Source organism: Coenobita brevimanus, chromosome 24 (genome assembly GCF_032717465.1).
Source record: "Coenobita brevimanus isolate Jiangsu-jjx chromosome 24, ASM3271746v2, whole genome shotgun sequence".
In the NCBI taxonomy this organism is placed as follows: Eukaryota; Metazoa; Arthropoda; class Malacostraca; order Decapoda; family Coenobitidae; genus Coenobita; species Coenobita brevimanus.
In genome coordinates, this window is record NC_136977.1 from 7,724,665 (window position 1) to 7,737,157 (window position 12,493).

At 42.8% G+C, this 12,493-nt stretch overlaps 1 protein-coding gene across 1 annotated transcript in view; it reads right to left on the reverse strand.

Annotated features, from left to right (window-relative positions):
- Nucleotides 1-12,493, reverse strand: part of LOC145393546 (uncharacterized) — a 356,676-nt gene that overhangs the window by 127,999 nt on the left and 216,184 nt on the right. Inside the window, exon 3 of the mRNA XM_080267697.1 lies at nucleotides 9,417-9,547. Coding sequence (XP_080123823.1) covers nucleotides 9,417-9,547 — 131 coding nt within the window. The remainder of the gene's footprint in view (nucleotides 1-9,416; nucleotides 9,548-12,493) is intronic.

Consider the following 12,493-nt stretch of genomic DNA (forward strand, 5'->3'; position numbering starts at 1 on the left):
TTCTCTGCCACCCGAGCACCCTCAAACCAACTGTACAATTATTTCGAAAAACAGCGAAATCAATTACACGGATAGAGAAAATTGCCGACTTCAAGGCCAGACACCAGATCTTGCGCCAACATTATTCTTTCCTGTAATTACAAACAGCTAAGAAAATACGGAAAGAGAGATCCGTAATTACCATTTATGTGAGCTGAGAATGATTCACCAAGGCAGAGGTAAAAAATAATAAAAAGCGAAGTCTGTCCTGAAGGCGATCTGGTTTTCTTTGATGCCTTGGCGAGAATGTAAACAAAAGACAAATGAAGTACAGAGGTTAAGATTTTACTTTGTATCCCATGGCGGGTGTATCCAAAATTCTTTCTCTAGATCAGGACTCGGGTACAAAAAGAAACCGTTGGAGATCAAAGCACCTTAGAAACACGAAATATTTTATAAAGAAAGACAGTTTTAAGAACAACTGATCCCCAAACAGCTTGCAAACACGATATTTTAGTGAACAATGATCTGGTAAGTGCGATGTGTTTTGGTGTACTGTGCCTGTACCATTGTGTATATCAGAAGTAACAGTAATCTTTATCGTCTAAGTGACTGCCAAATAATTGTGTGGTATTTTAGCCTCGCCCGGTGAATGTGGTGATGGCACGCTAATTTTGGTAACAGAGGACACGTTTATTTTTTGACAATGGAAAAATGACAAAAAGCAATCTGTTAGGCATATTATCTTAAAAATTTCATGCTCCACATTATCATGTCTGGCGGTAAATCAGTACATGTAAGGCACACACACACACACACACACACACATACACACACACAATATATATATATATATATATATATATATATATATATATATATATATATATATATATATATATATATGCCTGTCAGCACGGGACGGGTGAGGTGTGGTGTGTCGACCTTAGCGACATTCGCCATTTGTCACTGTCAGCGTTTATGGCCAGTATGGGTGTCCAGGCCTAAATGCTGTGTACTGTATGTTAAAGGGAAAACACGCACACAGACACACTCATTTCTCTACGTACCCGATGTGTGTAATGTTTGTGTTGGTAACTCTTCTTGATTAGAGGATTATAATATTTATATATAACAGTGGTTGTGGAAAAAATGGTACCGGTTGTGTTAGGAGTATGCTAGTGGCAGTGTAGTAAAAGTACTAAGATGCTCCAATAAGAGTGATGATGGGATGTTGGCTTGTCCGCACCCCTTGAATCAGGTTGATGTCCTTAATTTTGTTGTTACCAGACTTATTCAATTTAACTGAGGTCACATACTGAATGGGTTTTTTAAGTTTTATATAACATCCCCAGTAAAAACAAAAACTAAATAATCAGGAAAGTGCAATCTTAAAACGAAAAGTTCCGCATTTAAGAGGTTTATATACTCTGCATCAATCCCCCCCCCCCAGGTCGAAAAGTCTATCCCAAGCAGAATAAACTCGTCAGGGCATGGCGTGAACGAGAGAGAGAGAGAGAGAGACTCGGGCTCTTGTAAGAGGGCCGATGGAAGTGGTGGTGTGAATTATTCCGCAGAGATACAGAGTTACAAATCAATGAATAATTATTTTCCCTCTGCGTCCAGCCATTTTAATCTTTTTGTAGTCCTGAAAATTCGTCCATATTTTCACACCATTCTCTCCCATGCCATTACGCCTCCCCCCCACCATTCTCTCTCTCTCTCTCTCTCTCTCTCTCTCTCTCATTTTCCTCCAATTCACTGTCGCTCTCATTTCGCCGTCCCATTGAAAACCGGGGACCGAAAAATGCGCCACTTACCCTATCAGCCCGAGGACGCCATTTTATCTCTCTCTCTCTCTCTCTCTCTCTCTGTCCAGACGATTTCATTCAGCTTGGAGGGACTTTGAATTTGGTGGGTTGGATATAGCCCTCATTTACCCTTTTAATATGATGGGATTCGACTTAAGTGGCGTAAAGTGTGTTGGAAATGGGGAGAAAATACAAACTACGTCTTTGGGTTCTGACCTGAATAAAATCGTCTGTAATTAAGAAAAAAAATGCCTCCAGGTTCTCTTAAGGTGAATAAATCGTCTGGAAGTAGCAAGAAGGATGCAAAATTTTCGTCCGCGAGTTCTCTTAATCAGAATAAAATCGTCTGGAAGGAGTGAAAATAAATAAAAAATAAATTCCAACTCAAACGAAATTCCTTAAAGGTGGCAAGAGTAAAAAAAAGAAAAAAAAATCACGTTTCCAAAGTTAATTAAATCGTCCAGAGGTAGAATTTAAAGTGCGTCAGTTGAATAAAATCGTCTGCAGGTAGAAAGGATAAAGCAGATTACTTCCTGGTTATAATTGTTAGCCCTCACCCCGTCAGCAGCGAGAAAATAAACCTCCCATAACCGCCCCCCGTCCCCGTCGTTTCAGCGAAGTATGCCCTGCGGGTTTAATTCCGTTTTTGATGAATAAGCGACGCGCGCCGAATCCCAACAATCCCAGTGTGATCGCCCCTTGCCTTTATATTTTATTTATTTTATTTTTTTTTCCACCCCTCTCAGTGTCTCTTTTCGTCCGTTTTTTTTTTTCCCGTCCTTTTTTTGTTTCCTTTGCAGTAGCCATTCCTTTTTTATCCTTTTTTTAGTTTTCAATTTTTCGTCCTTGCGTTTTCTCCGTTTTTTTTTATTTTCCAGTCACAGTGGCTTTTCCTCCGCTATTACAGTTGTTCAATTGTTTTCCGCTTCATTGGTTTTTCGTCGCTTTGGTATATATTATTTTTTACTTAGCTTAATGGCTTTTCGTCCGTTCCCATTCGTTCAACTGTGCTACGTTATTTTATGAGACAAATAAACTAAATCCGTAGCCAAACGGATGCGGACAAGGACGGGCAATTAAGGAAAAGAAAAAAATACAACTAAATGCAACGCGGATTTATTGGCCAGACTGGGATAATGTATGGCGCGGTAATGGGATGGCCTGGTTCCGGGTCGCAGAATGGACGTGTTGTCATCACGGGCGTCAGAGTCCGGAAACCGAGTGAAAGTGACGGGAATATGAGTGGTATGCAGGGTGGTGTGTGTGTGTGTGTGTGTGGTCCGCCCAAAATATTAGCTATTCTGCCAAAACATTTACGCGGCGTGAATGAAACGGGGACGAAGCGTGTATAGGTAGGCAAATGAGTTGACCCATTCAACTAGAGGGCGTGATTTTTAGTTTCCATTCTTAATAATTTCATGTGATTCTATTCAGTTTTGGAGGGATTTTTTTTTTTTCCCAAATTAAGGGGGTTGGTGTATTTTTCACTTTCACTGTCTTTCTCTTGTACGATTTTATTAAATTTTCCGAGCGGAGAGATTAAGTAAAGCCTTCATTCACCTGTTTATTACTAAGGTCAAACTGGAGAGGCTGGACATAGTCTTTATTAACCCCGTCACTACCAGGGTGCTCCAAAGTAAAAAATAAATAAATAAATAAAACTGTCCAATAGCAGCAAGGATGAAATAGAAAATGCCCTGGTTGAAGGCGTTAATTTCCCTATATGGTGCTTTCACTGGTTAGCGTATTTTGGTTCAGGGATTATTCACGTCCTGTCGATAATTATTTTATTCATCTCTCATCTGTAGGCCAATGTGTGTGTGTGTGTGTGTGTGTGTGTGTGTGTGTGTGTGTGTGTGTGTGTGTGTGCGCGCGCGCGCCCTCATTTTTTTCATAATATTTTAATTGCCACATCATTAGAATTAGGGGTAAGGTAGTAAGAGTGGTGTGGTAGGGTGGAGTTGGATGTGGTAGTGTAGTTTTGGTATTGTGTTGTTTAGTGTGGTAGTATTATGATGGTTGTGGCAGTGTGGTGTAGTTAATAGTGTGGCAGTGCGGTGGTGGGTAGTGTGGTGATGGTTGTGGCAATGTAGGGTGGTTAGTAGTGTGGTGTTTTCTGTGGTTAATGTTGTACCAAGATAGTTAGTGCGGTACTGACTGTGGTATTGTTATGAAATGAGTAGAAATTGTAATGTGCTAAAGGGTATGTAATGTGTAGAGTGGTGTGGTGTAGTTTGGTGTAATGTAATGTGGTGTTGTGTAGTGTGGTGTGCTGGTGTGGTCTGTTTTGAAGTGTGGGATGATGGAGGTGTGATGTGGTGAGGATTGCAGTATGGTAGAGATGTGATGTGGTGTAGTAGAGGTATGGTGTCGTGGTATAGTAGAGATGCAGTGTGAGGAATGGTGTGGTATGGTATATCTTTGGTGCGGTGTGGTAAAGTGTGGTTTGCTAGAGGTGTAGTTTGCTAGAATGTGGTGTGGTGTGTGTGGTAGAGGTGTGGTATGAGGCGTGTTGTGTAATGAGTAGTAGTATGGTAGGACAGAAGTGTGTGGTGTGGTTTTATCGTGGGTTGTATGGTATGGTATGGTAGGTGTGATGGTAACAAGATAACAGAGATTCCGGTGATGGTGACTGGTATGTGGGGTCGCAGGATGGGTATGGTGATAAAGGTGGTAGTGGTAGTATTGTTAGTAGTAGCAGAGGTGTAAAGTATGTGATGCGTGTAGTGTGCTGTGGTTTTGGTGTATGGTATGATGTTGTGGTGTGGTAGTGTTATGGTTTTGGTAAGTAATGTGTGTGGTGTGGTGAGGTATGGTGTATGGTATAAGATGGTAAGAGAGAAAGTACAGTGGCAGTGTAGTTTGGTGTTGTGTGGTGTGGTAGTGGTACTGAATTTAGTAGTGGAGAAAGTGAAGTAGTAGTAACTGTTGTGGTAGCATAGGTTGGTGTACTGCGGTGTGGTGTTGTGGTAGCAGAGAAAGCTGTGTGGTAGTACAGACAGCCATGTGGTAGTGGTGGTGGGGCTGATGGTGCGTGTTGCGAGATGTGAATGCATGAAGTGAAAGAGGAATTCCGGTAGTGTGTTTGGTGAAAGTGGTACATCTGTGTGGTAGTGGTGTGGTAGGAGTGGTTAATGTGGTAGTGGATGTTTGTGATGTGGTGGTAGAGGCGGTGTGGAATGTGCGGTGTGGTTTATGTTTTTGGTGGTGATGAAGGTGGTGATAGCTGGGAGTGGCGATGAGTGAGTGTGTGTGTGTGTGTGTGTGTGTGTGTGTGTGTGTGTGTGTGTGTGTGTGTGTGTGTGTTTGAGATTGCATGGAGGGCAGTTGTGTTGTAGTAGGGAGGTATAAATGGCACTGTGGTAAAGGTGTGGAAGGAGTGTGGTAGAGGTGGTAGTGGTGATGCGGCGATGTTGTGGTATTGGTCGTATTGTAGGACGGGAATGTGATGTGATTGTGGTAGTATTAGTTGTATAGGTGGTAGCCATAAAAGTGGTGGTGGTAATGGTAGTAGTGGTGGTAGTATTGGTAGAATTGTGGTAGACTAGTGCTGGTCTTGTGGTAGTGGTGGTAGAAGTGTGGGTGTGGCGGTAGTAGTGTGGTAGTGGAAGTAGAAACGTGGTTGTTGTGGTAGGTGTGAAAGTGATAGTAAAAATGTTGTAGTAGTGATAATAATGTAGTACCGTAGCGTTGGCTGAAGTGTTGTGTGGTTAAAGTGTGGTAGTAGCGGTAGAGGTGTGGTAATGGCGGTAGAAGTGTGGTTGTGGTGGTTGAAGTGTGATTTTGTGGTAGAAGTGTGGTAGTGGTGGTAGTGAGGGTAGAGGTGTGGTTGTGGTGGAAGTATGGTGGAGGTGGCTGAAGTGCGGTTTTGTGGTTGAAGTGTGGTAGTGATCTGGTAGCGGTGTTAAGTGTTGTAGTGGTGACAAACGTGCGATAGTAATGGTAGCGTGCTGGTGGTGGTGGTTGAGTGCGGTAGTTATGGTAGAAATGTGGTAGCGGTGGTAGAAGTGTGGTAGCTGTGGTAGAAGTGTGGTAGTGGTGCGGACGGTGTAGTAGCGACCACTTCAAAGCACCTCAACCTTTTTTATAAGTTTCTATTCCTGAACCCCAGCTGATCGTCATTCTCTCTCTCTCTCTCTCTCTCTCTCTCTCTCTCTCTCTCTCTCTCTCTCTCTCTCACACACACACACACACACACACACACACACACACACACACACACACACACACACACACACACACACACACACACACACACACACACACACACACACACACACACACACACACACACACACACACACACACACACACACACCATCTACTGTGCGTGAGTCACCTGTTGTTTTGACTGGGATGGCCACCTGGGATGACACACCTTCCTCAACGCACCATACCTCAACTTGGTGTCTCTATTACCTATGTGTGTTGCTTAGTTTGGGAGCTAGAGAGAGAGAGAGAGAGGTCGACTTGCTCACTAAATTTCGAAGCTAAGGAAAACTATTACTTTGTCTATGTTTATCTCAACCAGGCTACTGAACCACCTTATACTCCTTTTACTTGGCCTAGGATCGCTCTCTCTCCATGCTTAATGCTGAACTGCGAAAGTAGATTAGGACTGGAATGATGCTAGTCACGAAGAAGTGCTGTGGAGAGGATGTAGAATTGTAGTTTTTGTCCCTTTCTGCCAGTGAGCTACGGGAAATAAACTGCTAAAGGACGAAAATGTGGGGCAGATAAAGGTGAAAAAAGTATCATTAATTCATTTGGAAGCTAAGACACACACACACACACACACACACACACACACACACACACACACACACACACACACACACACACACACACACACACACACACACACACACACACACACACACACACACACAGTCGCATTATGTCAACATCACCTCCCTCACCCTGACTACTCTGTTACTTTGATTATTTGGTACATTTGGAGGTAAAATTAAAATACACTAAACCACCCACATACTGACTCACACTTGCCCAACATCACCTACCTCAAACTGGCAACGTCTTTTTCAATTAGTTGGTTAATTTAGCAACTGAGAAAAACTACTGCTCTCTCTCTCTCTCTCTCTCTCTCTCTCTCTCTCTTCGTTATTTTTCCATCATTTAGTTGGTTTATTGAATGACACCACCAATCACCACAACAACAACAACTTCGATAATCGCGCAATCACGCCGTAACATTTCCAACCACTCCAGTGTCCAATATCCACAGCCAATAGTGCAGTAAATTAAATGACTCCAACCACTGGCCAACACACACCGTAAACCACAAAGCCAGGGCTAATTAACCCAACAGCATCATTAACTTCACCAGCCTATTGTCAGTCAACCTACATTTTCGTCCATACGTATAATAAAAATAAATACAATAGATAAATACAAAAAGTCGTACGTCAGACAGAAGCACCATTAATAACACCAATAAAATGTCATCTTAAAAGATTATAAATTAACACCTTCAGCCCGAGGACGTGAATTATTCTTTATTTTCGCCACCTCCGAACGATTCTCTTAAGGTTAGGATGGACTCTTGAAACTCGTGTTAAATGTGGCCTTCATCAGCCACTTCACCACCAGAGATCCCACCTAAAGCTGAATAAAATCGTTTGGAGATAACGGGAGTAAAATAAAGTGTCATCGGTTTGAAGGGGTTAAAACATATTACAACCACATAAGTCCCCCTCCCCGCCCATAAAAAAGATGGTCAGTTCATTAACAGCAACGTCTTTTAGCACACCCAAAAATCACCACATAACACACTTGAAATATCACCATCAGTTATTTAATAGTAGCACCTTTAAACACAACCCAAAAAAGCAACATACAACACTTGAAAAACCACCACAGTTTATTAGTGGCACCTTTTAACAAACCCTCAAAATCACCATCAGCTAATTCAACAGTATCACCTTTTAACACCCTCCCACAAAAAAAGCACAATCCTTTAATTCAACACTAACTCCTTTTATAACCTTCCACTAACCTTGCATCATTCCATTCTCATATACATTCAGTTAAAACTCAAATAATCACTACATTACCACCCACAACTCACCATCAATTCATCCAACCACATGTATAGCGTCATCAGCCTCCCATTAACCCAATAACATCCCATTCTTAACTTCCCAGATTCGGTGACTTATTTCTTATTTCAGTCAGGCTTCCATCCATCCATTATCTTCTGCTTTGGACGGACCTGTAGTAGTGAAGGGGTAAATGAAGGCGATATCAAACCCCTCCAGTTCGAAATGTCTCCTGCGCTAAATAAATTTATGAGGAGATAGCAAGAATAGATTGAAATATACCTCGCTGGATTGAAAGGGTTCAGGGCAAGCAGTTAAGTGACACCACCTGACACACCCATTAGCACAGGCAATTAAGACTGAAGTGACACCACCTGACACACCCATCAGCACAGGCAATTAAGGCTCAAGTGACCATCTGACGCCCATCAGCACAGGCAATTAAGACTCAAATGACACCACCTGACACACTCACTGCATCCATCACCATCACTTAATTCAGATGTGACACAGACACCTGGACACATTATGTTTCTTCCTTGTTCCAGATCATCCAACAGGGAAATACGGGACTTGGGTACTGTAACTTCGATTGTTGCGTGTCTTGTTCTTGGGGAAAATTGTTGCTTGACAGATATACAGTGGCTTCCTTTGTGACCCTCGTGCAGTCGATAGGTATTATTTTAAGATTCTTTGAGCCTTTTACAGTCTTGCCCCAATTCAGTAATAATACCAGTTTCAGCCAATATTACACACACACACACACACACACACACACACACACACACACACACACACACACACACACACACACACACACACACACCACAACCAAGTCCCCTTCCATCCGTTATCTCCCAGTATTTAAGTCCTAACAGTCTTCCGTTCTTCCACAAAACCGACAACATTTCCAACCGTGAGCCCAGTAAATCAAAACCACTAGAAAAAACACACCACACCACTTAGTTCAACCAGAGAACCTTCATCAGTCTTTCCAGCAACTTTTAGCAATGTTACAGTCGTCCGGAATTTTTAACAGTCTTCCAGTCTTCCGCAGCTTTTAACAATCTTCCAGTCTTCCGCTAAGCCTACGACTCTTCCAGCCGCATCTCCGGTGACTCTGACCTTTTTCCACGTCCCCACGGAAGAGACATCCACGTGTATAGCTTCAACTCCCTTTCAGAATTTTTAACTTCCAGAATCCCCAGCTTCCAGAAAGTCCAGCATCTACCTGAACCATGATCCCTAGCTTCCAGAATCACCTTTAACTTACTAGAATCATCAGCCCCCTCGAATTTTTAAGGCCCGGAATCAGAATCACCAACTATCACCAACCTCAACCTCCCAAATTCCTAGATTGACCCCATATACCTTACAGCCTGGAATGACCTTTGACTTTCCAGAACCATCACCACCATTACGAGAATCATCAACTTGTACCAACACTAAGCACTCCAGAATCAGAATCACCAACCACCAGCAACCCCACAACTCCCCTAACCTCCAACCCCCACTTCTTCCAGATTCTGCCCCAACACCCCACCACCGGGAATGACCTCTGACCTACCTTTCCTTCGCCTGGCTGCGGAGGTGATGTGACCATTGGCGGCGACCACGGTGGAGGCGGAGGTGGAGGAGGAACACACGGAGGTGGATGACGAGAAGGCGGAGTGGTTCCCGGCCGGCTCCTCACTGTTACTGTGGAGGGATATAGTAAATCAGGTAAGTAAAAGAATTTCTAGGAAGGTGTGTCTGTATTAATCCTGTCATTATTAAACTGAATAAAGGTAAGTAAAGAGGAGAATTATTTTTAAAGGATGTGCATACGTTTTCCTCTGATTTCCGTCACCAGCTGAGTAAGATCGTCTGGCTTTGTTAAAGATACAGCACAGATTTTTGCTTTCTTAGCTCCATCAGTACTATGACTTGTTTTATTTTTACTACTGCCGGATCAGATTTACTCAGCTTTGGAGGTTTAATGATCTGTGCTTCCCCTGTGTATGGCGTTTTAGGAGCAACTGTCTCATACCCCTGTTCTTCACGGATGGTTCCAGTTATATGTATTCCATCATATCATCTCATCCCATCCCTTAATAATAAAATGTTTTGTAAGTCTACGGTAAAAAACAGCCATCTTTCATCAGTTGGAAATGTATCTGCCTACAGCCCTACAGTATGGAAAGTTATGTACGGTATACAATAATAATAATAGTCACTCAAGTATTTATACGGAGCACATTATGGTACAAATCAGGCATCTTTCATCACTTGGGGATTCAGCATATTTTGTCAGCTTGGGCGCTTTTATTTTTCCAGAAGGGCTGAGGTTAGGATCCGCTGAGTTAGGTTAGGCATGGTTTGGCTGTTAGGGTCATGTTTAGATAGGTTATAAAGTAGGCGAGATCATCCTGGGGAGAAAAAGTTTATGGGGTAGTGATTAAATTAATTACTGTACGGAAATAGACGGGAAATTACAGAGAGTTTTAACCTACAGGCCGATGCTGACATATTCTTCACTTCATTCATGCTACCTCCAGACGCTTGTATTCAGCTAAAGAGAGAATTTTATGGACTAAGAAATTCCGATATGGCCTTCATTGACCCCTCACTCCGAACTGTCTCCCCTAAGATGAGAAAAATCGTCTGGAGGCGGCAAGAATAAGTCAGTCAAATAACTTCACCCCGACTCCAAGAAGCTGTCGGTAAAAATCAAATCCTTCACCACTGCCAATTCCCGTCATTAAATACGATAGAGTGCTTGAGAAAATTACCAGCACTCCTCTAGAAATGGTTATGGGGAAGGGCGATGGCATTCCCCTGTGTCACTCTTGTTAGTTATGTGTTTTATTTGTGTGTTTGATTAACGACAGCTGGTTGAAAATGACCTCTTGTATATCGAGCCACAGATTTCTCAGCAAATGGCCACACACACACACACACACACACACACACACACACACACACACACACACACACACACACACACACCATAAAAAAGAGCCAGTTTAAAATAGTAGATGTTGTTGAAAGAGAAATATCCCTTTTTATTTCGATCCTCATACCTGTCAACACGTGGCCACCCCCACACTTTCCTCTAAGCAAGTCAGGTGTGCATAACAGGGGCAAGTGAGTGAGGCAGAGGATGGGGGGCAGTGGGCGTTGTTTTACTGCCTCCGTTTATCAGTTTAACCTTGAGTGGTGTAGTTGTGCTTCTGCGTGCGTGTGTAATGTGTGGAGTTGGAGCGAGTGGCAGGCGTTATTTTGCGTGCGTGTGTGTGTGTGTGTGTGTGTGTGTGTGTGTGTGTGTGCAAAGTTTATAGGATATGTGACAGTGACGCCCATTAAATTCAGCAGCGAACCATTAAACAAAACTTGGTGGCAAGGTATTCAAGAGAACATGGCCACCTCTCCCCCTCCCCCTCTCTCTCCTCCCCACGCCTCGCCACTCCAAAATATCCTATCCATATTCCTTAACTTTGCAACTTTCAGAATTACAAACTACCGGAGTCCCCTTCCCCTCTCAGCTTCCACATCTTCAATTTCCATCCCATTTATCGTCTTCATTATTCAGTCTCATCAGGATCCACACGTACAGGATTCTTTTTTTTTTCACCTCTTAATACAGTATCCAACTTCTACCACTACCATATTCTTCAACTCCCACTACCATTTCTCCCTCTACTAGTCTCCAGCTTCCCTCCATGCAGGAATCTTGAGCCGTTACAATCTCCAACCTCACCTCGTATTAGAATCCTCTTCCTCCTGAATCCTCAGTCCTGTTATATTACAATATTCAACCACTGCCTTACCAGACTTCCCATATTATAAAATCGCCAGATGAGTCAGCCTTTTCTTCATTCTCTCTCTCTCTCTCTCTCTCTCTCTCTCTCTCTCTCTATATATATATATATATACCTATATATATATATATATATATATCTATATCTATATATATCTATATATCTATATATATATCTATATATATATATTATCTAATGTACAGGTATGTATAGCCAGATGCCCTTAATCCCTGTGGGGGTGTCTCCACGAATACAGTGCTTTCAAGTTTTCTTCTCCCAAAATGGCCAGAATCCCCAGTTTTATTCTAGTCATTATTCCCACTTCTACTTATCATATTGCTTAGCTTCAAGAATCCCCAGTGAACGAAGGACTCGCCAGCTTAGAGAATCCCCACCTTCCAGAATCCCTATCCTTCGGAACCCCTAACTCCCCAGTCCTTACCCTCCAGACACCCAGAATCTTCAACTGACAGAATCACCAGTATCCAAAATCCTCAATGTACAGAATCCCCATGTTTGTAATCCCACCTCCCATCCTCCCCACCCTCATCCCCTCCCACCACCACCACATCAACCACACCGCCTCTGCCTATAAAGTAAAAACTCACTTTACATTGCGACCAATTTCTTGAACTACCCGCAGCCCTCTTGTTTTTTAATGTCTTATGTCTCCAGTGAACTCCCCTCTCCTTCCCACACGACTGCCCCCTCCCTTCTTTTCCCTTCCCGTCCTGTCCCTTTCCTTCCCATCCCTTCTCTTTAGAACTGAAGAGGTTAGATACGGCCGTCAGTGTATTTAATTAAGAGTTCCTCTCTGTGTTACGTAATAATTATAAGTGGTAGC